We start from the raw sequence: 27726 nt of genomic DNA on the forward strand, positions 1-27726 counted from the left end.
AGAGAGAGAGAGGTTGATGGGGGTGAGAGAGGGAGAGAGAGAGGGTGATAAGGGGGGGTGAGAGAGAGAGAAAGAGATGGGGGGTGTAAGAGAGGGAGAGAGTTAGAGAAAGGGAGAGGGAGGGAACTGCAGTGGCAGTATGGCAGAGCAAAGCTCTTTGTTTAATAATAGGCAACCTATCAAAGGAGAGGTCCGCCCTGAGGGTGTGTGTGTGTGTGTGTGTGTGTGTGTGTGTGTGTGTGTGTGTACTGACTGTGGCTGCAAGGGGGCGTATTAAGTTATGGGAAAGAGCAGACAGCTGTCCATTCGCCGGCTGTCTCCAGCACGGTGGCACCTATGGCATTTAATCACTCGATCTCCAATGCTGCCCCAGACGGAGACCTCTATTGCCCTCGTGCTCACTCGAGTGACACACACACACACGCACACACACGCACACGCACACACACGCACACGCACACACACGCACACACACACACAAAAACACACACACACAAAAACACACACACACACACACACGCACACACACACACACACACACAAACACACGCACACACAAAAACACACACACACACACACACACACACACAGGAGAATTAGTCATTTTTCAGAGCAGTTTTAAAGCCTTCACTGCCACCATGGTCATTGCCCTCCAATCAATGTTTAACAAGAGAAAAAAAATACACACACAGATGCAGAGTATCCAAAAGCACACATACCCTCACACACACAAACGTCTATCCCTGCCTCAATGCACAAATGCACAGACCACCAGTTTGTTGACCTTTGAAGTGTCAGTTAATAAAGAACGATATATGAAATGGACGGAGAAAGCCATGAGAGGGTGAGACACACTAGAGATGAATGTGATATGATAGAACTGTCCTATCACCAACCCCAGTCCTGCCTATTAATAGCACTTTCAGTGAGGCTGAATAAGCAGAGAAGCTATTCTTGAGGTGAGGTGAATATCTGCGTATGACGACTTTTAGATTATTTTTAGCTTTTTGACACATGCAGCCAACTCTCCCCGGCTTTGCAACTAACTCAGCTGATCATCTCAGAAGCCATTTCTTGTAGAAGCTCTACTGTAGACTGACAGCCTTTCTAACTTATTTACATACTTTTTCATTTGGCTGACGGTTTTATCCAAAGTGCCTTACATGCATCAGTTCTTAGGGCCAGTTTCCCCAGAGCAACTCGGCATTAAGAGCCCGATTCAACAAGGAGACAACAGTAGCAGCCGGGAATTGAACCTTCAACTTTCCTGGCTACTGCTTGCTAGCCAAGTTCCTTAGGGACTTTTAGTACCATTGGAAGTGGTGGACCCACTCCTGGCTCTTTTCAGCACATCCTGTGTGTGTTGGCAGCCTCGTTTCATACGCACACAACCTTTCAGTCCCACTGGCTTGCTGTCCTCACTTTCATCTCTCAGCAGCTGGAAAACGACGCGGTCGTGGCACAGGTGACACGCTGTCGTCTCCGGGATCTGCTGGGAAGTTCCCCTCGTCCCATGCTGCCGTCTCTGGGATCTGCTGGGAAGTTCCCTCGTCCCCCACCCCCCAAATGGATCCCATTTCCCAGAACGCACCCTGCCCCAGCCTGGAGCCACTGCGCCCAACCCCTGACCCCCTGACTCTGCTCTCGACAGATCAGACGCTTCCACACGGATCATGAGTGATTTATCCAAGCGTACGCACGCCCTACGTAACCTAATCCTCGTCTAGGATGCGTCGAGCTCTCCCACACCCAGGTGAAAGGCATTACCTCAGAGCTGGTGAGGGGGAGAGGGGGTTTGGGTTACAGGTGCTATACAGTGGGACTGTGGGAACACTGTGGGCTATAGAGATGACAGAGAGCAGCAAAGGAACACGTCAAACGCAGGAGAGGGGTGAGAGGAGGGGGCTTGAGAGAGTGATAATCTCAGGCCCCAAACACCACCTCCACCACCACCACCATCTCCACCTCCACCAACACCACCTTCCCCAAAATGAGCCCTTTCATTTCCTGGCTCCTGAGGAGGGGGCTTGAGAGAGTGATAATCTCAGACCCCACCACCACCACCACCCTTCCCCAAAACAAGCTCTTTCATTTTCGGTCACCTCCAGTCCTCTGGGTTATTTAATTATGCAGTGGTCTCTGGTCTCCACACTCTGCACCACCTGCCATGCGTCTTATTTTAGGACCCCTACTTCTGTCTCTCTCTAGTCCTCCTCACTTCTCCATGTCGCTTCACTGCGACTAACTTACATGAGTCAGAGCCGATTAGGCTCCGATTAGACTCTGATTAGACCCAGGGAGTCTGAATGGGGCTATGACGGAAGTAGTTAATGGATAATGCTAATACGTTTTTTGAATACCTTGTAACTGCAGACACAGTGTAACTAGGAAGAATATTTAATCAGAAGAGAAGGAAATTAAAGAGCACCTGGTAGATGGTCAACATAGAATCACTCACTGAAACTGTGGATAGGCACAAGAGAGCCTTACGAAGTGCGGTACAATAAACACACAACACTAAGAATGTTCATTTGAGTCTTCTCTCTGTTCCCAAGCTGGGTTCTAACCTCTCACCAACCCCTCCACCAGATTCAGGTTGGAGGGTGGAAAATGAATTATTCAGAGCCCAGGGCCTGTAACGCTGCTTTCGCCTCTTCTGTTTAATAAGAAATGATTCTTCCCGCATATTACATCACTCTACAGTCCAATCTTCTGTAAGTCTGAGGACTTTACCAATTAATGTTCCCATGCCATCCAGTGATTTTATAGATGGTCTGAAAATGGCTTCTTGGGAAAAGAATGAAACAACATGAACTGTGTACTGATTTCTACCATTTGACGACCCATCTTTAAAAATGTAATTTCCTTGAAATATGTCCTCCCCGGCAGAAGCGTCTGACTCCCACGGATTAGCGGAATTGTCTCTTTATCCTCTGAAATGAGAAGACGAGTCTTACGAGACAGGATGCACATGGAGCGGCGTTCCTGACCAGAGGCGGGAAGAGTTGGGCCCACAATTCCCAGTCGCTGACCTCCCCGTGCCCTGAAGCGCTTTCAGCATGACTGAAGTAAGGCATACATCACACACAAAGGAGTGACAACCATCCAACTTAAATGCTCTTTTCCCAGACTATCCTGTCCCCGGGCCAAGGGGCTGGGACCACCTGGGTGTTTAAGGAACACGACAACCTTTTGGAAAAGCAGCTGATTTGCCGTCTACCTCAGAGTAAGATAAGACCCTTCTCTACTCTGTGTAACAATCCAGTTTGACACTGTTAGCCTTGCTTATCTTAGCTCACTGGAAGTGGGATAGACTCCTCCAGCTCCATTTTAGCTGGGTAAGACTGGGTTATTCCTCTTAATTACTTCTTTTTTTTTAACATATATTTTTTTGGCCTTTTATGCCTTTAATGTGACACGATAGTGGAGAATGACAGGAGATGAGTGGGAGAGAGAGTCGGGGTGGGAACCAGAAAGGACCAAGGAGCGGGAATCGAACCCAGGGTCGCCAGCGTATGGTGCAAGTGCCCCAGCCAGTTGCACCACGGCCGGGGCCTCTCTTACCTACTGCTGGGGTAGATGGCAAATAAACTAATTTCCCTAATAGCTTGGCATGTTCATTTAAGATCATGGAGGAGCAAGCATAACTCGCTTCCATGCAAAGGAAAGGGAAAATCCTGCATACTTTGCTGTGCCGTTAGCCTTCGACCGTGACACACAAACAGTCCAGGGCTGCTGGGAGTGGACGTGAGGGCTGTGGAGCGAACATGCCACCGCCAGGCCCAAGAGGAAATGGCTGTTTTTAATGAGATGTTTCCTGTAACTGCTGAAGCGCCTCAACATCCATGTGCGCGGCACTATCGGTTCTTCAAAACAGAAACAATAAAATGCTAACGTGACAGGAAACCGGCGCTCTCCTAGAAGTCCACACTCTCAGCGTCAGACTGGCAGCTGAGGATGTACCCCACTCAGCAGATGCTCTTGCCAGTAAGAAGGACTGACAGCGGGATCGTTGATGAAAGATCCAAACCACAAAGAACAACAACAAAAATCCCCCAGTTTTACCTCACTGGTTTCACTTACAGCGTGACTTAGTCTAGTCATTATTGTACATTAACAAGAACTGAAACCAGATAGTTTGTAACCAAATCCTGTCATATCCTCGTGGGACTTTTGTTGTTTTCCACTTGTTTTCACCAGGTGATATCATCTCTACTGATACTGTGGCTTTAACAGCAGGTAACTGAGCTTAATTTTGCTACTCTAACTCTCTACCCTCAATAAGACACAAGATCGTTTATATTCTCAAATACAGTATTGTCAGTCTCACTGCAGGTAATGTGAGCGCAGCCATCATGATACGGCATATTTGTTCACATTTACATATTATAACAGCACCTGCTGGGAAAGGTGTGTTTGACCTGCTGAACTGAGCTCATCCTCCCGGCCAAACTCATGAGTTCAGGCTTTGTGTGCCTCGTTGACCAACTGATCCCAGATCTGCTAATCATAAGATCATGTGCGGTTAAGGAGGGAGGGGGGGGGGGGGCAAACCACGCTCTGACTGACTGGACAAAAACTGCGGCACCTTTCAGAGGACACAAAACATCTCTTACTGGTATCACCTACAGCATCAAACGCAACACAATACTGCCATTCATGGCCCTCCACCACACAGCCCAACCTCCAACAGACTGTGTGAACCCACTGAAATTCACCTGACAGCAAGCCATATGCTAAACGGTCCGTAATGTGAATGCTGTTTAAACTGTTAAACTGTTTAAAGACATTTATTGTTTTTGTATTGAAATGCACTGTAAAGCCTCTGCATTGTAAGTGTAAACATAGATATACTGTACGTTCTCATCGCTGCATGCATCAAGGTAATAACGATCCTTACTGACCAACAGTTGATGCCTTTTTTAAAAAACGTGCCTTTTTTAAATAGAAGCGTTGGAGACAGCCATTTGTTTGTGTGTTTATTTAAATGTCTTTTGGGGTTGGTCTTTTTTTAGTGAGCTGATCTAAGTGCCTCCACCCAAACAGGAAAGAGAGTCAGACGTGGTGAACGCAGGAGATTCTAAACGCCTCAGCCAGGTCCACCTGCATCGCCCATCTATGGTTTGACCCAAAGGATGTCTCTCAGACTAGTTGGTTGTACAGCATGCATCTGTATACAGTACAGCAGGTGAGGGAGCTCAACTCTGTAGCATATAAACAATTATGGGCCTCCCATAAAAATAACCTCCCGCTCAACAGAGTAAACTTCCCTTGTACAACAAAGTCAAATATGTCACAAGATGAAAGGAAAACAATGAACTCAAACATTCATAATCCTTCTGTGCACTCCTTTGTTTACCTAAGGGCGTATCTAAGTAGCATTCTCTTCTTCTTTCCCTCTCTCTCTTTTTCTTCTCATCCTTTCTTTAACTCTCTCATCCCATCTATGGCTGAAACCCCCCCACACACACTCCCAAAAAAAAAAAAAGACCTCTGTCTGTCTTTCTTTATCAAAGCATCTCAATTGCTCATTTAAATTTCAGTCCCCAGCCCTCACAACCACCCCAACCAATTACTGGCCTAATTCCTAGTTTCGCTTCTGCTTGGGACGCCTGTCTACTGGGCAAGTTTAGGGTGGTGCTGCCGCCCCAGGGGCACTGGTGCCATGGGAGATGATCCTCCCCCTCTTCTTATCGCTCCTGACCCATCAGGGTGGACACGGAAGAGGCAGTGATGCCAGAGCTTTTCGCGTCCGACATCCTACATGACTCATGGAGCATCAGACAAGCATGCAATGTGCCCTCAGATGTCTAGCAGCTCACAGACCGAGTTCCTTTTCAGGACGGGTTGTGAAAAAAGAAATGTTACCATAACTGTTGCGTAACTATTTACGCAAGCATGCAAACACGTCATGCTATTTCATCAGTCATATCATGTTTGATCTAGGATTAAAAAAGTGATAGAGGGCTGATGTTTATAACCTGACTCTCACCAGATGAATTTCGTTCCGCCTAGCTTCACTCACATCCATCTGGGACCTCTTCCGTTGAGAGTGATTTCTGCACCAGATTTTATGGTAGAGCCAATCAGGACCCAGGGCGGGAGTTTCATAGATGTGACATAGCGTAGAAGCGACTGTAAGGGTGCATTCAGAGCACCTCGGAATGACAAGGACCGCCCCCATGGCTACTTTGGCTGCAAGTGTTCAAGTGCTTTGCCATCGAATGTGTGACAAACACGGATGCCACAACAAAGGGTAAAACATACACTCACTAATCCTAAACAAACAACTGTATTTGCTTAAAATATAGTGTAAGATGCTCGTGAAAGAAAGATATGCAGCTTTTCAAGTGATAAAAAGGGCAAATTCCCAAGTTCACATTAAAACTGTTGGACATGAAAGGCCACATGGACTACAAACGAACTACAACGTGACGACAAAAGTGATGACGAGCCCCTAACTGGGCAACTCTGTTAGCAAAATCTAGCCCCAGTTTCCGACCTCTGACTCACACATTAAGTGACGTGAATGACGCGGAATGATGATGTTTTCACTCGGAGAAAGGTTTTTCCGAAGCCCATGAACGCTAGGTGAGACTGTTATCAGCATCACAGGTTGGCTTCGATGTGAGTGGTTGAAGTAGCACGTCAATAGATGACTGACAAGTGGCTTATCCAATCATATGGAAGCATTTTTTGATTAGGCCCAGCCTTCTGAAGCAACACTTCAATGGATTGATCCCAGATGGATGAGTGGAGCTAGGCGGAACGAAATTCATCTGGCGAGAGTCAGGTTATGATGTTTATGCTTTCAGGGGAATTTGCCTATACTGACATCATCATTATGAGCCATCAGGAAACTGCAGGAGGAAAGGAACAGAGATCAGCACATGTGATTTATGAGAACTTAGACAGATGTAAAGCGAAAGCAAACATCGCAAAACCATTACCACCTGGATTTCAAAAACATAGCCAAAGGTAATTAGCCATAAATGAATCAAAATCCTCAAATGACGTCCCATTAATCCTGTATCAACAAATTAAAAAATATCTAGCAGAGGGCAGAAAAACGTTTGTTAACTCTATGAATACTATTCAAGCAACAACAAAAGCCTGTCAAGTGACGTATGACACGGATCTGAAGAAAGTCGCTGAATGAATGTAGCCAGCCTGGAGAGATGGGCAGGTACCACAGGTGTTTGTGATCTATGCCTACGCAGTGTATAAAAACCACATAACAAGGATAGGAAAACCTGTTGGCTCTGAGAGAATAAACACACCTACCGTTTTCAGGAAAGAAGCATACGCTAACCAAATATGCAGATCTAGTGATATCACCAATTCAAACAAGTGCATGTAAGGAGCTTCAAATATCCTTTTTAGCCAGAGCTTATGAGCCAAAAATATCATGATTCCCCACAATATAAGGTTGAGTCATCACAAGTTCAAGAAGAAGTATGTAAATATAGTAGAGTTTAAATATGATGTTGTGACATAGCATTACCTCACATGTGAAATTATGCCAATTCTCAAGGCTCTGTCCTGCCATGCCCAGACATACTCAAATTAGAGTTACCTAACAGTTGGGGCTTACAGGTCTGACGTATCAGCTTTGTTGGAATACTATGAACAGCCTTTACCAACTAAGTGAGTAGGTAAATAAGTAAGTTATTTATTAAGCGCATTTTTCATGCACAAAGTGCAACACAAAGCGCTTCACACAGAGAAAATTAAGACATAACAGGCTTTTCCATCCATAGGTCAAATGATAGATAAATAGATAGATACTTTATTGATCCCCAAGGTAAATTCAAGGTCTCAGTAGCATAGAGATATCACACACAACATGCACTTACAGCAGAAAAAGTAATATTATAAAAAAGTATTTAAATATATAAAAAAAGCAAACACACATGCCTCTGTATTGGGCTACAGCAAGTGGTACAGCACGTTCTTCCTTGTTTATGGTGCAAGTGTTCTTCATATTGCAAGAGCAAGTGTACCAGACATTCAGAGAAGAAGAACTGAATCTATCAGCAGAGAGAGCCCATCAAAAGATATGCTGCTCCATTAGGCCTACATTAATTACTGCAGACTTTCTATAGTGGAATAACACTCCAACAAGAATAATCTCATCCTGCAATTCAAACAGAAAAGAAATGAATCTCATCTAAGCATTTAATTAGATCTGCAAATGCTGCCAGCAGTGTTGATGCAGTTAGCCTACACATCCATCAAAGGTGGCCGAGCCTACATCATACGCTACGACACTGTTACTTTTCAGTAGGCTACAGACACACATCATACTTTTACAGAGAGATCAGCCAATACCTCCAAACTCACTGTGAAGTTGCTCACAGGCCACACAGAAGCAGTAGTAGCTCTCCACCTCCTCCAGCGATATCCGTACGTATCCTCCTCCATTCCTCACAGGATGCAGATGCACAACGCATTCCTTCCTCACCTTCATTTTCACAATCACCTGTTCGCACAGGTGCCTGTGCCTCTCTCTTACTCTTCCTGCTATATCCTCCTCCTCCCCCTTTCGCAACATTTAATCAAGGTGTAAATCCAAAGCCCAGAAGCATGCCATTGTGACTGACCACACCCACTTCCACCACACACAAACACACACACACACAAGTCCCTCCTCCCAAATCAGACCTGAGAACCACCTGTTCTTCCTCTGCATTGACACAAGTTGCCCCTGGCTGCAAAAGCCCAGTCAGCTGAGTAGGCTACTTCCTTTTTCACTCTTTGTTGTGGTTGGGCTGTGCTGAATGGTCAGTCAAAGACAGTTTTCTTTAAAGGAGAGCCTTGTTTTGTTTTTGTTTACCCATATGTTCAAAGAATATATGTTATGGGACCAAAATATGGCATTTTTTGCATATGAACTGCATATAAGTTTAATTCCTCCAAAGCTGTAGCCTAGTTCTGACATGCACTTTTGACACTTGAAGTGCAGTATTTTGTAAGGGAAACCCCATTGGAGTATTTTTCCATACCAAAAACACCCCAAAAATGTATCATGAGACTGAGGTAATATTGTGAAATAGCATTTTGAAGAGAGCTTGATTGTATGACCTTTAATCACTGTAGCTATAGCAGCCAGCTCCATTCTACTTGAATGCGATAGTCAGCTTTCTGAATGTAGCTGTGGCAGTCTGCTACAATATATTTACACTGGACATTAGACATTGCAAGTCAAATTGCCTGTGAGTATCCTGAATTGAAAATCTTCCCTATAAAACTTTAAGTCTTCATCATGTCTGACGTCCTAGTCGGCCAAGTGGTTGTTCTCGCTCTTGTAGGTCTATGTAGACATAATGTGGTGCTACACTTCAGCCTTTGTCGTTTTTCTTGAGTTAGCTTGCTATATGAACGCATTGTGATAGCTTGCTATCCGTGAGCATTTATTTACCTGTATGGGTCTGTGTGCCGCGGGAAACATGTTTACGCCTCACGCTCGGGAAGCAGCTGACAGTCTCCATTCTGTGCGCGTCGGCGTCCCCCCGGGGGCTCAACTCAGGTGTCCACGCTCTAGCGGTTTTACGGGCCCACGAGCTGTGCTAAGCATACAAACTGCTGTTCTTCTCTGCCATTCTCGACTCGCACTACTGTGACCTTTGACAAAGCGGTTATCTGTTAGCCGGTGAACCACATTTTAGAGCCATAAATTAAGAATGAATGAGTCCATTTGTTAAATCCAACAGAAGGAGACGACCAAATTGTAGGCTACTGTTACTGTTTAAAAAAGTAAATAAAAAGATTTCAGGTTGGTATATTTAGGTTCTGGACACTTCATGAGACTTGAGAGATCTCTGAGAATTCCAGAATGAATTCAGAATTTAAAGTGCTGGATTGTTTTTTCCAAAACCATACGTCACAGCTATTACTTAAAGTTGGAATGCTCTGAGTCATGCCCCAGCTTTGCAATGACATAGCAGAGGGCATGCACTTACAGGATGATTAGAGGGTAGCCTACACCCCTTCTGTTGCCATAACCACATAGCCCACAAGCCTGGACTGTCAGCACACATCACAAACAAGCCGAAATGATGACCTCCACACAGACAGAGTAACTCCACAAAAGCCATTATCACCTCACTGAAAGACCCAGTAAACATATAGTAGTGTACTGATCTCCTCAACCTGCATGTTGATCAAAGCCTAATGTGTAATTGCTGAGCAACATGCAAACATGTCCACACACACACACACACACAGAGAGACAGAGACACACACAGACACCTGAATTAGGTGAACAGTCACCTGTGCAGAGGAATGTTAACACTTACGTTGCCATGGGAAACACTGACAGCAGCAGGGCTTAGGGGACAGAGATTTGCGCTCAACTTACACGGTCTAAAGACAGATGTCCTCCTCCACTGCACCTCCTGTCAGAGGCTCTCTTCGCATGTATGCGTGTCCGTCCTGAGAGGACAGCAAGAGCAACACAGGCTACTGTGGACACTCGCCAGCGTTTGCTGCACCAAGCTGTGCGCAGATTTTTCAAAAACTCACAGTCTCAGAACTCCGCAGGATAGGAGGGGAGGGGGCAGGAAAACTAAGTGACAGCTACCCGGAGGAAAGCTGCCCTGTGGGGGTCTCTCTAGTGCAACCTCAGCCCCCTGCAGCTCTCCGTAGAGGAAGCCTTCACATTCACACTCTACACCAGAATCATGAGTCAACAGAAAGATGCTGTTTTTCCCCAGACATATCCTAAACTCACAGCTTGGTTCTTCCTGACACACACGTATAACAGCAGAGATGGATGCGCTGTCTCTCTCTCTCTCTCACACACACACACACACTATATCCTAAACTCACAGCTTGGTTCTTCCTGACACACATATAACAGCAGAGATGGATGTGCTCTCTCTCTCTCTCTCACACACACACACTAGTTCTCTCACCGTTCCAGTCCCTCCAGGAGTTCTTGCGGCTGCTGAAGGGGGAGGCCAGCACGTTGGGGGAGAGGTTGTGGATCAGCTGGCCGAGGCGGGTGACGAGGCGGCCGGGAGCCTCCTGGCCCTCACGGAGCAGCTCCTGGAGCGCCATCGGGAGTCGCACGACCCCGGGACTCCCACACACACACACACACACACACACAAAGTCCAACCCAGCAGGGTTCCCGGTAAAGGAGGGCTGCTGTGCAGCAGAGCTAAGCAGAAGAGGCACCGGCAGGAGCGAAGCGACTCGTCTGGTCCTCACAACTGTGATGTCCCCCTGAAAAATCTTCTGCGTCACTCTCTGGTCACTCTCCAGGCGCGCCGAGCCGAGGAGCGTGTGTGTGAGCGCGCCTCATGTCCCCGAAGCTTGGTCAGCGTGTTTGTTTTTGCGCTCGGATGCCGTCAGTCCGGCCGGCTGCTCGAGAGGAAGAGGAGGTAGAGGGAGGAGGAGGAGGAGGGAAGATCTGTGGGCCGTTTAAGCGTAAATCCCCTTCTGCTGGGGGCTAATTATACCAGGCAAGGCAACAGCTAAGCTGCTGCACTCATTCACGCTGCACAGGAGACTGTCTAAACTTTCTCTCTCTCTCTCAGCCATGAAGATGACACGACAACACAGGAAGGAGGGGTGAGTGAGATTGGGGGGGGGGGGGGCAAACGAAAGAGAGGAGAGATAGAAAAAAGTTGACAACTGAAGCCTTTGTGAACAAGAACTCCGGTTTTGTTTTAAATCTGGCAGACTAGACTTGTACTGAGAGCTGCTTTCTTTGAACAGTTAGTCTGTGTGTTCTTTGTTTGTAATTTCATGGCAGTTCCTTTCAAATTCAGCCCAAGAAGCAAGAGCAGATAGAAATCTTCAAAACCACACAAAAACTAAACTTCTCCTTGCCTGTGATGGTAGCTACAATCTGACTGAGCTTTCTGTTGTTTGAGAGAGATACAGAACGCTATCACAGAACTGGGGCGTAGCACATCTATGTATTGTGTACATTACCCAGTATTAAAAATGCAGCTTAGTCATGTCTTTGACATGCACAGAGGTCCAGCTATAGCAGAACTCCCGTGAAGCACAATGAGGCTCCAGCCTCAGACACACAGAGAGAGCACACACACACACGTACCAACACACACAGACACACACCAACACACACTCACATACACCCTCACACACACACTCACATACAGACACACACACACACCAACACACACACACACCAACACACACACACAAAGAGAGAGAGCACAGTCTCTGAAGCACACAGCTGGGTCATTCCTAGATCACAGCTGAAGAGGCACTCTGCAGTCACACAAGTCAACTGATTTGCATCACAATATCTGCAATGTGCACCACAACATCTATAGGATCTATACCGCAAGATCTATAGGATGGGTCTCACAGCAACCTTCCAGTAACCTTGCATCAGGTACTGTCCAGGTGTCTCTACAGCAGTGAGCACACTACTACAACAACAACAACAGCAACAACACGCTGCATTTATACAGCGCTTTTCAAGGCACCCAAAGTGCTTCAAGGGGGAACCTCACTGACCACCACTCAGGTGTAGCACCCACCTGGGTGATGCACGGCAGCCATTATGAGCCAGAACGCTCATCCCACACTAGGAGGTTCAGATGTCCTCACAGATACATATTAATGGGTCAGTATTGACGTACACCTCTAACACTGTAATCAAGCCAGTGTTTGCATACAGTAAATGTGCAACGTTAGAGAATGTGAATAAAAGATGAGGTGAAGGGACTGCTGTGTCTGTTATGTCACACACACACACACACACACACACACAGACACACAGACAGGCACACACACACACGCAGGCACACAGTGACTGAACATGATCAGATGTGCTGATTGCTCCCCGTGGCCCCAGCCTCAGATATAGCTGTACAGGGCCTCCATCTGGGCTCCATTTCATCATCAGCCAAGTCAGCCAATAGGGAGGGAGAGACACAGACAGAGAGAGAGCTACGGGGAGGGAGAGGGGACAAAAAAAACACTGAGAACCCAAACAGCATAAAAAAGGTGAGGACACTTAAATATCGTAACACCCCCAATTATCACCACTTTTGTTTTGGAAATTCTAAAACAAAGGTGCTGGCAGCAAAAGAGGGCTTAAAAAACAACCCCTCCAAGCCTCCTGGCCTGGCATCAGATCCTTACACCTACACCTCGCCTCAGAGCACTCTGTGTGTGTGTGTGTGTGTGTGTGTGTGTGAGAATGTGTGTAGGAAGGGGGGTCATCTCTATTCTCCTCCACTCTCATCCTCTTACAGTGTGAGGAGGCCCTGTGAACAGCCCTGAAGTTTCTCCACAGACAGGCTTCATTCACACACACACAGACCCAGCTCTCTCAGGCCTGGGAGGCCAACAAAAGATGTGGCCATCCCAGAATTAAGTCCATGGCAACCACAGAATGCAAGACAGAAGCCAGTTACCACAGCAACCATGCGGCCTGTATCCGCACAGAGCCAGCAGGAAGCATTAGGCAGACAGAAAGCGCAGAACTGGTTGTCAGTTCAAACAAATGACAGGAGGAGCCATTCAAACCCTTGTTAAGCTCGAGCTACATGTTACAGGTAGAGGGCATGACTAAAGCATATAGCTCAAACTATATGTTGCAGGTAGAGTACAAGGGAAACATCAACCATAACAGTATGGATGAAACATCCCAAGTCAAGGGTGCTGTTGGTTTACCTTGACATTTTTATTGTGCATCAGAATAAAAGCATGTAGGCTATATCAATGAGGAATACACTTGAAGCACTGTAATGTCATGTAATGTCATGTCATGTCATGGAGGTGTTCAAACAAATGCCCTAAAGCAGTGGTTCCCAACCTGGGGTCCGCGGACCCCACTAGGGGTCGCCAGAGATTGCAGGGGATCTGCACAATGTTGCCTGGGCTGAGGTTGTAAGGTTACCAAAATTATATTTGTGCACATTAAATGTATAAAATCCCAATAACACATAATCAAATATTCATAATTATAATCAAAATTCTGTATAATCCAAATTAAAACATATTTTTGTTCCACATTTAAATTCATGTAGCTATTTATTACCTCTGACCTCTGAACTTACAAGTTTGTAATTAATCACTTTATTCTTTTTGTGGTAGGAGTTCGGGTAGGGGGCCCTGGCTTGTCTTAGACACAGGCAAGGGGGCCTTCAAGGAAAAAAGGTTGGGAAACACTGCCCTAAAGCTTTTCCTTGCCTGTTGGAAGGTGTTTCGTGTGGCCTATTAAAACCTACAGCACCTCCTGTGAGGGGGAATTCAGCTCTTCCTCTTGACATTGCATGTACAGGTAAGATGGATCAGGTGGATACTAAAATATGGCTCACACATACAGGCACACACTGAATATCACATAGAAAAATCAAACTTTTGACGTTACAGATCAATTCCCTGATGTGTGGGAGGATACACGCATTTGTAGTTGACATGTAATCTTTCAGAATCTGTAGTCTGATCGCAAACATAAAAATAATTCATACTGTACATGGAATACAATTAAGCCAACAGAGGCACAGCATGACATTTTCATACAACAGTCAATCTTGTAGGCTATTGAGTTTGAAATGAATATAAAGTCATCCCTATTAGTTGTAAAGTCTCCTTAAAAAGGTAAGCAGCATTCTTCGATAACAGGCTCAGAATGACTCAGATGTTGCAGAAGAGGGAGGGGGGTTTTAGTAATCAGCACGAGTAGCCGGCTGCCGCAGAACTAGGTCAAACATGGAGGACATAGAGGTGGGGGACTAAGAGAGCTACACTACCACACTCACACTACCACACATCTCATGGTCACTACCACGCATCTCATCATCATACCACACATCTCACTGTCACTACCCACACATCTCACAGTCACTACCACACATCTCACAGTCACCACCAAACATCTCACTGTCACTACCAAACATCTAACCATCACTACCACACACCTCACCATCACTACCCTCACATCTAATCACTACCACACATCTCACCATCACTACCCTCACATCTCACAGTCAATACCCTCACAGCTCATGGTCACTACCACACATCTCACCATCACTACCACACATCTCACCGTCACATTGTATCACTAGTGAGGTGGCACAAGCAAATTCAGATCTATCAGTTCATCTGGAAACTCACATTCTTCTACACCCACAAATGCATCTAAAATGACACTGAAGCAGGTACCATGTGGTTACCTTCCAGCAGCACCGTTTGCAGAAATCTTGTACAAATGGTGTGTGGTGTGTTTGACCAAAAGGATGTCACAAATGGCAATTTATTTAGTCATAAATCATATACAACAGTAACGGGTGGGCCAGAAAGGAAAATCCATGACCCCTCTGCAGATTTCGTCTTCTGTCCAGTCTGTTACTGTAGCCTAATGAGTACATACCTCCCATGTGTGTAGAAGCCTTCATCTTCATACAGCCCCATCTATCAGTGGTGTTCAGAGGAACTCCCTGTGATTAGATCAGAGAGGGATGGGTCTGCATGCCCTCAGATTCATCTCAACGTAAACAGTGATGTGTATCGTATCCCCTTTGTAGGACTGTGGGGCAAAAGATTCCCTTAGGTAGCCTGGCTGGTGTGACCTACTTCTATACAGTGGACGTTGGTTTTATTATACAGTATAATAGTGCAAGTTTCTTTTTTAGCTCACACCTGCAGGCATCTATGTGAGGAAGTAGGACAACTATGACAATCCAGAAAAGCACGTGATACAACTGTGGATCAACACCACATGATCCAGACATGCGTGTGTAGTGTGTTGTGATTGCATGTTCATTCTCAGTTTGATGTCACTGTCACTGATGTCTGTATTTGTAGTGAAATGCAGACTGTATTCTTTATACACTGTTCACATTTCAAAGCTAAATCACTAGGGTAGAATATATCTAGGTCCCCTTATACAAATGTCAGAACTGCAAATGTTACATTTAACAGCAACTGTTTTCCATCAAAATCCAACCACTGAAAACAGTATTCAGTTCAAATGAAGACATACAGACATGCAGAAGTTTCACATTCAAACACAACCAGTTGCTACCACTTCTCTAAATTAGCCATTTACTCTGAATTTTACTCAGGAGGAAAATCACCCAGAAGAAGTCAAATCATTTGGGAGCCATCTCACTCATATGAAGTGATGCAGCAATTTAAACTGAATCTCCAAACTGACATCCACAGCCACAGCCAAATTTCGCCTGAATCGTACCGCGTGACAACTGTAGAAAAACACAAACACACACACAAACAACCCACACACATGTACACACACGCACACACACACACACACATAAATAACCCCCACACACACACACCAGTGGTATGGGCACACAGAACTGCAAGAGACTGCCCCTCCTACCAATGTTGTGTGTTATGCTGTTGAGCCTCTGCACCAGCTCCTGCAGGGCCATCTCTCCCATCTTCACCCACAGGATCATCCTCACAGGGGGGACCGCCTCGGCTGCTGTCCAGGATGCGCTGCCTCGCTCTGGGGATGTCTACCTGCTCAGGGGTCCCTCTCCTGGTCCTGTGCCGGCTCTGCTGCTGCTGCTGCTGCTGGTGGTGGTAGTGGTGGTGATGGTGTTATTGCTGCTGCAGCAGACGTGACGGTGCGCTTCACGTTCTCTCCCACAGCTCGTGCAGCGAGACAGTGAGACAGCACGCCACGGCGGAGTGGAGGAGCTGAGGCAGGCAGCGCGACATAGACATGCGCACACGCGCGCACACACACACACACACACAGATGCACGCACATGCATACCCAGCCACCCACACACACACATGCACAGAGGAAGCTGAGAGCTTGTGTGCACACTCAGGCGCAGAGTCATGATGCTTTTGTGGATCCGTATTGTAAACACACACACACAAACACACACATACATCTGTATGTATGTACTGTATAGAAGCATACTCATACAAGCGAACTCAGCATCACAAGTGTGCTTTTACTTAAATATTGATGTACCTACAGTAAGTGCACAGACACAAGGGTGAGAGGAGAGTGTGAGCTGTGGAAGCAGCCTCTGGCGGCTCAAATGATGTGTGTCACTTTCATTTGAATTAGCGTCTCTGTCTCTCTCTCCGCCAGACTGTGTTGCTAGGGAGTCTGGTCTGCCTTAGCAACGCTCCTGTCCTGTCATATTGTCCAATGCTTCATAGGCAATGGCCACTTTGAGACATGAGTGCAGAGTCGTCTGGAAAATGAAACGTCAAGTGAGGGTAAGGACATTTGTGGCAATGACCCCTCTAAAAAGGCAAGACATGACATTTATGGCAAGGCGTATAATGCGCTTATGGCATTTCTGAGATGTTGCCAGTGAAGTGAAGTGAAGGATCTTTTTTATTTATTTTTGAGCTTTACTGCAGTACTGATGGCTTCCAAGACTACAATATAGCTCCCTATACCTCCTTCAAGGTCAGTGGGCTAGTATGTTGTTGTTCAGTGGGCTGGCTGGCTGTAACACTGCAGAGACCCATCCTATTGTATATGCTCTGGCGCCATCATCTGGTCCTCTATGGTACAGTCATTGAAGATGCAGTGTCATAGGCCTATTCACAAACCTAGAGCAAGCAGGCAAGGACCTGATAAGTTATCAATGTAGGCTGACACGGATTCCGTCGTACGTCACAAGTGTAAATGTAACTATCCATAACCATAAAGGCTCAAGTGTGTAATCCCAGTTGAGTCTGTCTACAGCTGGTTAGAGGATTATGCATTTTGAAGGTGCAGATAATTGAAATTATGAAATTAAACTTGCAAATGCAGATAGTGAATGATGTAATTACAAACCTGAGAATTTATCAATAATATTTGATTTGTCAGATTTGTAATAATAGCAGTTACTACCCATCACTAAGACTTCTGAGATGCATGTATCTGTGTCTAAATTACATCCTAAACTTGGCCCTCCACAATTCATCAATCCAACAAGTGATTGTAGAAAATCTTTTGTAAGGTAAAGCACTTGAAAAATTATTTGTACAAAAATGTCTCACATTTCCATAATGGGTTGCCTAGCAACAAATTGTTTAACTTTGGTTGTGTTTGTTTACAAAAGCGACCTAGGCCTACAGATATGAAGAAAGAAAGAATTTAGCATAGCTTCTAGGCCTTCTGCTTTGTACAACTTTATAACTTGTTTATATCCTTGCAGTTAATTTGACGCATGCTCGCGCTATCATTGTAAGCATTGTCTGGAAGTGTCTAGCATTGTTGTTTGGATATGGCTACCTATCAAAACCATAGAACAGAACACTGAGTAGGTTTGCAAAAATCCGGGAAAGTTGGAAACTTTCCATGGGAATTAACAGGAATATACAGGAATTAACAATAAACGGGAATTAATGGGAATAAACTGGAAATTTGTAATATTAAAAATTAGTCTGCATGGAACTTAAATGTAGCCTAGTTTAAAAACACACATCTTGCAGTATAATATTAATAAAAACAACCTGATTTAATTCAAATTAATTTGAATTAATACCCTGCAGATACGTCAATCACATGCAGCAATCGGCCTAGCTAGGTCTACTAGACATATAGGAAACCTATGGTGCATTCATGCACTTGGGAAAGACCATAGACTGTATAGAATGCAATATATAGCCTATAGTCTATGGGAAAGATATTTTCCCCAGTGAAAACATCATTGTGTACATTATCCACTGATCTATAGGGCAGAGTCCTGCACGGGTTCTACTGTGTCGGATGCGGGTGCGGGTCGGGTCGGACACGGGGGTGACACGGGTCGGAATTGGCCTTTCATAAACATCACGTGCATATGTAACAATATTTTCTACAGTAACACATCCTAAATAATATGCCTGCAATTCAAGTTGATAAAAGCATTTGAAATGCACGTTTCGTACGTGCCTTCCCAAAACAGGCGCCTATAGGCTATTTCACTTTTAAAAATCACATGCGCGGGATCTGCCTGCAGTCTTTCAGAACAAAAGTGGCTGCACATTGATAAAAAAAACGCCTAAAGATGGCTCTTTTGACATGTTGGTGGAGAGAGCATGCTCGTTTAATTCCCAATATTGCCTAGATTGTGAGATCTATTGACATCCCTGCAAGCGAGCGAGATTTCTCCTATGCGTGCATGGGAAAAGTATAGGCACATTTCCCCCATTCAATCTTGCACTCAAATTAACGGGATAGTGCCACACGTCTTATGCCTATTTCCATAAAGTTTCACAGGCTAATGCATAATCCGGTGTAGGTTATGACCGAATCATTCCTTCATTTAATGTAGGCTAGCCTACTACTGCTGTTAATAAGCTGTGTGTGCAAGGCCGTGTTTGAATTCTAAATTAGGCATTTGCGTGGCGATAGCCTTGTAGACGCATCTGCTTGAAAAGTGGTAAAATGTTATCACTCGGGTGTTGAAAAGTAGCCAGGCTACCACAATACATCATGTAGGATATGCCTGTCAACTTCAGCTGAAGTTGGATCTGCAATGTTAATGGTTGTGTAATTAGTTCCTTAAACGTGTATGTTTAACTCGGGTACGGGTCGGGTGTCAGTTTTATTTAATGCGGGTCGGGTCGGGTACGGATTTTAACTAGCTCTGGTGTCGGAAAACGGGTCGGATGCGGTTTTAAACATGACGGGTACGGGTGGGTGGGGATTAAAAAAATTGGACCCGTGCAGGACTCTGCTATAGGGAGGTAAAGTAATGAGGGCAGCCGTGGCCTACTGGTTAGCGCTTCGGACTGCCAGTTCGAACCCTGACCAGTAGGCACGGCTGAAGTGCCCTTGAGCAAGGCACCTAACCCCACTGCTCCCCGAGCGCCACAGTTGTGGCAGGCAGCTCACTGCGCCGGGATTAGTGTGTGCTTTACCTCACTGTGTGTTCACTGTGTGCTGAGTGTGTTTCACTAATTCACGGATTGGGATAAAAGCAGAGACCAAATTTCCCTCACGGGATCAAAAGAGTATATACTTATACTTAATCTCATCGCCATCTACTGGTTACATTCCTAGAGTCTAGCGGAGTGGATGGGATTTTGTTTTAGAAAAAATATATCTCGGTGCACATTGGGAACTTAATTGAATGCCGTTTTATGCATTATCATCTATTGACCTCCCCACATAGACCTACAGTACACAAGATGTGTCCATTGCTGCACACAGGAGAGGCATCAACAAGTGAGAGCATGGTAGGCGTAGGCCTGGCATGGTAGTGCAATGTCCCTTCCATTGAAAACATTTAACTGACCAAACTGTCTTTTAATCTTTGTTGCTCAGTTCTTCGAAGAAGCAACCAAGGTTCATAAAATGGTTGCATAAAAACAGTGGCTTGATGCAAAACAAATATTGGCTGCCACGGGTCTTAGAAATGGAGGCGGAAGAGCAGGAGGAGGTGATGGCCAGACAGTTTGTGCAGATGGATACTGAAAATATGAATATGTTCACCTTTCATTTCAGCACCTACTGTATCAAGACCATGAAACATTCATGGTTAATGTACGGGACAAACATCAATTTAAGCCATTGACAACATTTGTCTACTTATAAATTCTGGTTCCTATTGATTCTTCATTTCAATTCCAAAATGTAAACTTTTGTTTTTGTTTATTTACATAGATCTGTTCAAGTGTATTGCTTGTACTGTGTTGCTGTAAATGTGCCAACTCTGTCACACGCACACACAAATAGTCTTCATTGAATTCCAACCGGGGTGGCTTCGGACACTTTTTTTTTTTTTTTTTTAATTGGAATTTATTTACAAACCTGAAAGAAAATCGGCAAGTAGGCTATAAGACTCTAGCTGATGATTGCATTCAGGAAGCATTGCACCATGTCGACAGCGGTTTACACCACATTAGTTTCAGTTTTTTAAAATAAAAAATGACGATCTATTCTCAATAATTGCTTTAATCATCGGAAAGGCAAACTGCTTATCAATTTGCAAAAAAAACCCTGCTTCTTTTCTATAAAACTTTGGTCTGGCTCAGTATTTCATTTCATTCAATTTGGTTTGTGTAGAACAGAAAATTGGTTGCTACGGAAACTTTAGTACTCTATAGAGTGCGATCGTCACCCGGAAGCTTGTAGTTTTTAGCGTTAGCATTTTAATGTGTCCTGGTTCGTAAGAAAAAATCTCAATGGGAAAATGAATGGAGTTTTTGGTAATATGGTTCAAATAAGGTCTGAGCGAAGCAACGGCCGTCAAAAACATTGGCGTTCAGTTTGATGAGTTAAAATGTATTTACTATTTGGTATTTTGTTACAAACTGTAGTGTTGCTACCAAAATGCTACAGCAAAAATGAAGTGGACTACAGTGCGCTGCTTGCCTGGTGCAACCTAGAAGTAAAAGAACTACATAGCTTTTCATTGGTTTTGCTCATGAGTTTCCATGCTGGCTGGCTTAGCTTCTTATCCAAATACGGTTATCTCCCTACGGTGCGACGGGCATAAATTATGTCAAAGTTAGCTTCCCTACAACCGGACATGCTAATATTCTTCATACGGGACCCAGATAGCAAACATACACTGGGACGGAACTGGGCCACACCTACCACAACGTCCGGCACGGATCTGCATAATGGACCTGATCCGCATCGGTCCAAAACTGGTCTGGATCCGTTTGACGGATCTGGTTCCAATAAGGGCTAAGACTGGCCCAGTTCCGTATGATAGTCTGTATTACTGACGTGTTCCAGATCTGCTTATCATATGCAATACGGGTCCGCTTATTGTGTGTGGTACGGACCCGTTTATCAGACATCAGCTGGCTTTATTTCACATGTGAAATGTGATTGGTAATTAGGCCTAATTATCCTGAAAAATCTGTTTGCTACACATTTGCTAACAGGTTCGTTATAGGTTCACCCAGGCTAAAGTTCGTAACGTTTTCCCAACAGCTCAACTGATAAACATAAGCTAGGCTACACAAGAGGATGGTAAACAAAACTTTACACATAAGTGTCTAATTATTTTTTTATTCAACAACCTGGCTGTAGAAGTGCAATCCCAGACAAAGTTTAAGTCGTGTTAATTCCACTGTTCCCATCGATATTCAGGCTGTCTTCCTCAGTCATCTCCATGGTCAATCTGAAACAACACAAAATAAACATTAGCCATTTATTCCTTTTTGAAAATAGGTAGTCACAATTACACTCGTTTTTTATCATCAGTGATCCTTTTAGCGTTATCAATGTTTTTTCCAAAATAGTTATTGTGATGGCTGTTTTGCTTAAGCTAAGTCAAGTCAAGTCAAGTCAAGTCAAGTCAAGTTTATTTATATAGCGCATTTCATACACAGAGGTCATTCAATGTGCTTTACATAAACAAAACCAAACAATAATAACAAATAAAAGCATAGAAGGGCAATATAGTCAAAGAATAGTTAAAAGGTAAAGATCATAATAAAAAGAAAACATAAAACAAGGTAAAATCATTTAAAAATAAAGAATAATTAGTAAGCAAAACAAAGGTAAAAGTAGTAAAAAAAAGTAATAAAAGACAAAGTAGAATAATTATCAAGGCAGATTCAGAATTTGTAACTCGGCACAGTTAGCAGAAAGCATCTGAGAACAGTTTGGTCTTAAGTCTAGATTTAAAACTGGCTACAGTTGGGGCCTTTTTGATGTCATCCGAAAGTTGGTTCCACAGCTGAGCCGCATAGCAGCTAAAAGCTGCTTCACCATGTTTAGTTCTAACTATAGGTTTTACTAGCAGGTTTTTCACCTGGGACCTGAGAGGACGAGAAGGTGTGTACTGCTGAAGCATGTCTGACAAGTATTTAGGTCCTGCTCCATTTACTGATTTATAAACAAGCAATAGTGCTTTAAAGTCAATTCTGTGACTTACTGGAAGCCAGTGCAAGGACTTAAGAATTGGAGTAATGTGGTCAGTTCTTTTAGTTTTTGTTAGAATCCTAGCTGCTGCATTTTGTATCACCTGAAGCTGTTTAATAGTCTTTTTAGGAAGGCCTGTGAACAGTCCATTGCAGTAATCAACCCTGCTGGAGATAAATGCATGAATGAGTTTTTCTAAGTCATATTTTGACATCAGCCCTCTGAGTTTGGCAATATTTTTGAGGTGGTAAAAAGCTGATTTAGTTATCGCTTTCATGTGGCTGTTGAAATTTAGATCACTGTCAATTAATACACCAAGATTTTTAACAGTATCCTTTGCCTTCAACCCTTTTGTGCCAAGGAGAGTGGCAACCCTAAGTCTTTCCTCATTTTTACCAAATATAATTACTTCAGTTTTTTCTTTGTTCAGCTGAAGAAAATTTTGAGACATCCAGGTGTTGATTTGTTCTATACACTGACACATAGATTCAAGAGGACCATAGTCGTTTGGTGATAGAGCTAAGTAAATTTGTGTGTCATCTGCATAGCTATGATATGAAATCAAATTATTTTGAATGATTTGTCCAAGTGGGAGCATATAGAGGTTGAATAATAGTGGCCCCAAGATTGACCCCTGGGGAACACCACAGGTCAAGGACGTTGGTGTTGAGGTACAGTTTCCGATGGCAACAAAGAAGCTCCTTTCTTGTAGATATGATTTTAGCCAGCTGATAACTATGCCTGTAAATCCAACCCAGAGTTCTAGCCTGTGTAGTAAAATATTGTGATCAACAGTGTCAAAAGCTGCACTAAGGTCCAATAGCACTAGGACTGATGTTTTACCTGAATCTGTGTTTAGGCGTATGTCATTGGAAACTTTAATGAGAGCTGTTTCAGTGCTGTGATTTGCCCGAAAACCAGACTGAAAGTAATCAAAATACCCATTTGATGTTAGGAAGGTGGTTAATTGATTAAAGACTACTTTTTCAATAATTTTGCCAATAAAAGGTAGATTGGATATGGGCCTGTAATTGTTTAGCATGGAGGCATCCAGGTTATTCTTCTTGAGAAGTGGCTTTACAACAGCTGTTTTCAGTGACTTAGGAAAAGTGCCAGACAGCAGTGATACATTTACAATTTGAAGGACATCCGCCGCTATGAGGTGAAAAACAGTTTTGAAGAAATTGGTAGGCAGAGTGTCTAAGACACATGTGGAAGAGCTGAGATTCTGTACCGTTTTTTCAAGTGTTTCGTAGTCTATCAAGCTGAACTCTGACATCAAGTTTAGTTTCCCTCTGTTTGTTGCTGGAAGTTCAGGTTGTTGAATTTGTAATTGAGCAGATATGTTGAGTCTGATTTTGTCAATTTTACCTTTAAAAAAAGATGAAAACTCATTGCATTTATTAGTTGAGAGAAGTTCAGGCGCTAATTGTGAGGGGGGATTTGTTAACTTATCAACAGTTGAAAATAGAATACGAGTGTTATTTGAACTTCTATTGATAATGTTAGAAAAGAAAGACTGTCTTGCTTTGCATATTTCAGAGTTATATGTGCGGAGCATCTCTTTATGGATTTCATAGTGGATCTGAAGTTTGTATTTACGCCATTTTCTTTCAGTCTTCCTACACTCTCTTTTTAGAAGTTTAACTGCTGGATTTTGCCTCCATGGTGCTTTCTGTTTGTCCTTAACTTTCTTGAATTGTAATGGAGCAATGTCATCCATAATGTTTGCCATTTTTGCATTAAAGTGATCAAATAAGTCTTCAGAGTCTGACAGTTGACTTGACTTTAGTGAAAGTGCTTGCTCAAAGAGAGCACTTGTCTGATCATTTATGATTCTCCTTTTTACCATCATAGCTTTGTTTTGAGTGTGTGGGGACATAGACACATCAAAGAACACGCAGAAATGATCAGATAAGGCCAGGTCTTTAACAGCTGTAGAGACATCGAGACCCTTTGTGATAACAAGGTCGAGGGTATGGCCGAGAGAGTGTGTTGGCCCCTGTACATGCTGTGTTAGGGAGAAAGTATCGAGCTAAGCTAAGGTAGTAGGCTAGCCCATATTGCTGGAAAATAATAGTATAACCTTAAAGTTATCAATCGCTCGGTTGCTTGTTGTTGTCTCTGAATAAAACAGAGATAAAAAGCAGATAACCTACCTTGAAAAGTTGGGCTGTCCTAGTCCAACCCCAGGCTGGCAAATCATGTCAAAAGATTGATAGTGAGCAAACCAAAGATCCTTGATTAACGTTACTGCTTGGACTTCTGCATGCGTGGAAAGAATATGGGGTTGTCTCATAGCACTGTTAGATCTGACACAAACAACAATTGACTACTTTTACCACTGCTAGGTAATAATAAAAATAATGAAACGAACATATGATCAATATTGAGCCAACTATATCTTCTTTTCCAGCCTTACTGTAGAAATGAAGTGGCCATGGGAACATAGTGCACCCCCATGGTTTCTAAATTTGTGCCATTCCAAAATACCTTTTTTTTTCTTTAGCAGCCAGTTGACAATGAAGTAGGGAAAGGACAGTCAATTTAGCAGAATCAGCACCTTAATTAATATCATTACCACCTGGGTCTGCTGTGAAAAAATGGTCCTTCGGCTCATATCCGTATCACAGGTTTGGGCCAAATCAGTGTTTTGTATTTTAAAAGCATTTCCTGACTTCCAGTTGAGTTGCAGAAATCGGACCTGGGACAAATCTGTAAACCGGTGATAAAACAGCATTACTAGCAGAGCTGAAACCTCTATCAGGAGCAGATCTGGCCCACAGCCAGATACCGTATGTCCGCTACAGGCGGATCTAAAGGCTTTTATGCGGATCCGGCCCAAAGGAAATTGCTATCTGGGGAACCCAACGTTACGTGCGAGGTGTTGAGCCTGTTTTGCCTTGTATTGTTTATGTAGATAATACAGAAGCTACAATGTCGGCACAGGATATATGTTATATGAAGTTATGGGATTTCAAAAAAACCCTAAATGAATGGGCTTCTATGGGGGTTAGCAAAGAGATGGGCCCTCCAGCCTCCATTGGTGTTTCAACTTCCGGGAATTCGCCTGTCCCCGTGGGTGCAACCAGCAGGGGGGTTGAGAGGTATCCATGGTTACAGATGACTCTTCACTCATTCCCCTCGACTTCTCATGTAACTTTACATTAGTCATAGTAGGCTACCTAAAATATCTGATTTATACTATCCATCCGATTGTGGCTGCCAAATTTCTGTAATCGACATGTTAACTTTCTTTAAAGGTGCCCTGCCACACAAAACCGTTTTTACTTGTATTTTTTTAAACATGTTAGGTCCATATGTGTTTGTGCTATGTCGTGAATGTGAAATTGAACAGCTAACTCCTCTGTCAGCTCTAGCCACTGAAAAGAAATAAGTGGAGAAATTAGGCCAATTGCAAAAGCTCTTCAATTGATGAGCTCATTACTATTTATGAGCTCGCCCAGTTGAGACCTTGCCCACAAAATTTGTTTAGCTCTGCTTTTTACAGCTCTGTAAAATTTTAAACGACCGTTTCACATCTCATCACCTGGACTTTTTGTTTATAACGGAGTCTTGGCTCAGCAGTAATGACGTCATTCCACTTAGTGAACTCTGCCCTCCTCACTGCAGCTTCATAAATTCCCCTAGGGCTACTGGTCGTGGAGGTGGTCTGGTCACTGTTTATAATAACAACTTTAAATGTAGAATTGTACAAATTGATATGTTCTCCACTTTTGAGGTACAGCTTGTAAAGATAAATGCCACCCTCCTCTGTGCATTAGTTTACCGACCACCAAAAATGAAGCTTAATTTAATTTCATTCAAGAATTTGCTGATCTACTATCTTTTATGGCCTCTCGCTCTGACAATTTCATGATTTTAGGGGATTTTAACATTCACATCTGTTGCCCATCAAAACCTTTGGTTAAGTTTCTATGCCTTGTGGACTCTTTCAATCTTGTGCAATCTGTTATGGCCCCGACGCATCAGAAAGGCCACACATTAGACCTAGTATTGTCTTATGGTTTCAATGTTTCCAACTTAGAAATTATGGATGTTGGGGTCTCTGATCATTTTTTGATTTTATTTGAATATATTTTGTTTTGTCCCCCTGTATCTCCCCCTAAGTCCTATTCCTTTGCCCGTTCTATTAATTCCACCACAGCCACAACATTCTCTAATACTTTCATCCTCTCTCACTCACTTACTATCTCTGTTGCTACAGTATTTCCACCTGCTCTGACATTGAAGAATTAGTCACTCTCTTTAATGCATCCTGTCTTGAGACCTTAGACTGTGTTGCCCCACTAAAACAAAAGCGTGTCAAAACTATCACCACTCCATGGTTAAATGCCACGACCCGTTCTGTCAGAAAATCTTGCAGGAAAGCAGAGCGCAAATGGAAAAAAGAGAAGCTTCAGGTCTTCTATGACCTTTTCAGAGATTCTCTAAAGATCTACCAAAACTCTGTTAAGGCAGCAAAGGTTGAGTATTATGCTCAGCTTATCAACAATAATGCTCATAGGCCAAAAGTTTTATTTAATACCATTAATTCTATTATAAATCCTGCCTCTGCGTCATCTACTCTTGCCCCTTCAACAGAAATCTGTGAGAAGTTCCTCAACTTCTTCATCGATAAAAGTGACAAAATAAAATCTCAAATCTCACCTACAGATTCGGATCCCTCAGTGATAGAACTTTCACCTAGCTGCCTCCAACAGTTTCAGGCTATATCTTCCTCCCAGCTTTCTGAGGTGGTCTCCCATATGAAATCTACATCCTGCCACTTAGATGTTTTACCTGCACGCCTTTTTAAAGGCGTTTTTACCATCATCTGCCCTCTTGTATTGGCCATAATTAATCACTCACTAACCAACGGAGTGGTCCCCTCAGGTTTTAAACGTGCAATTGTGCAACCTTTACTGAAGAAACCT

The 27726-nt window shown here is 43.7% G+C and overlaps 1 protein-coding gene across 5 annotated transcripts in view; it reads right to left on the minus strand.

Moving 5' to 3' along the window:
• Positions 1 to 11441, minus strand: part of mcf2la (mcf.2 cell line derived transforming sequence-like a) — a 68448-nt gene extending 57007 nt beyond the window's left edge. For 4 of the 5 annotated variants that reach the window (XM_076302977.1, XM_076302976.1, XM_076302974.1 and 1 more), the window contains exon 1: positions 8332 to 8673. In XM_076302977.1, coding sequence (XP_076159092.1) covers positions 8332 to 8554 — 223 coding nt within the window. In that variant the 5' untranslated portion in view covers positions 8555 to 8673. Of the gene's footprint in view, positions 1 to 8331; positions 8674 to 10916 lie in introns of those variants that run through there. The other variant, XM_076302975.1, reaches the window with a different exon arrangement.
• Positions 11442 to 27726: the final 16285 nt, after the last annotated feature.

This window comes from Alosa pseudoharengus, unplaced genomic scaffold (assembly GCF_046254945.1).
Source record: "Alosa pseudoharengus isolate Yale_2024_CS ecotype anadromous, Long Island Sound unplaced genomic scaffold, YU_APseudo_1.1 YU_APseudo_1.1_scf_24, whole genome shotgun sequence".
NCBI classification, from domain to species: Eukaryota; Metazoa; Chordata; class Actinopteri; order Clupeiformes; family Clupeidae; genus Alosa; species Alosa pseudoharengus.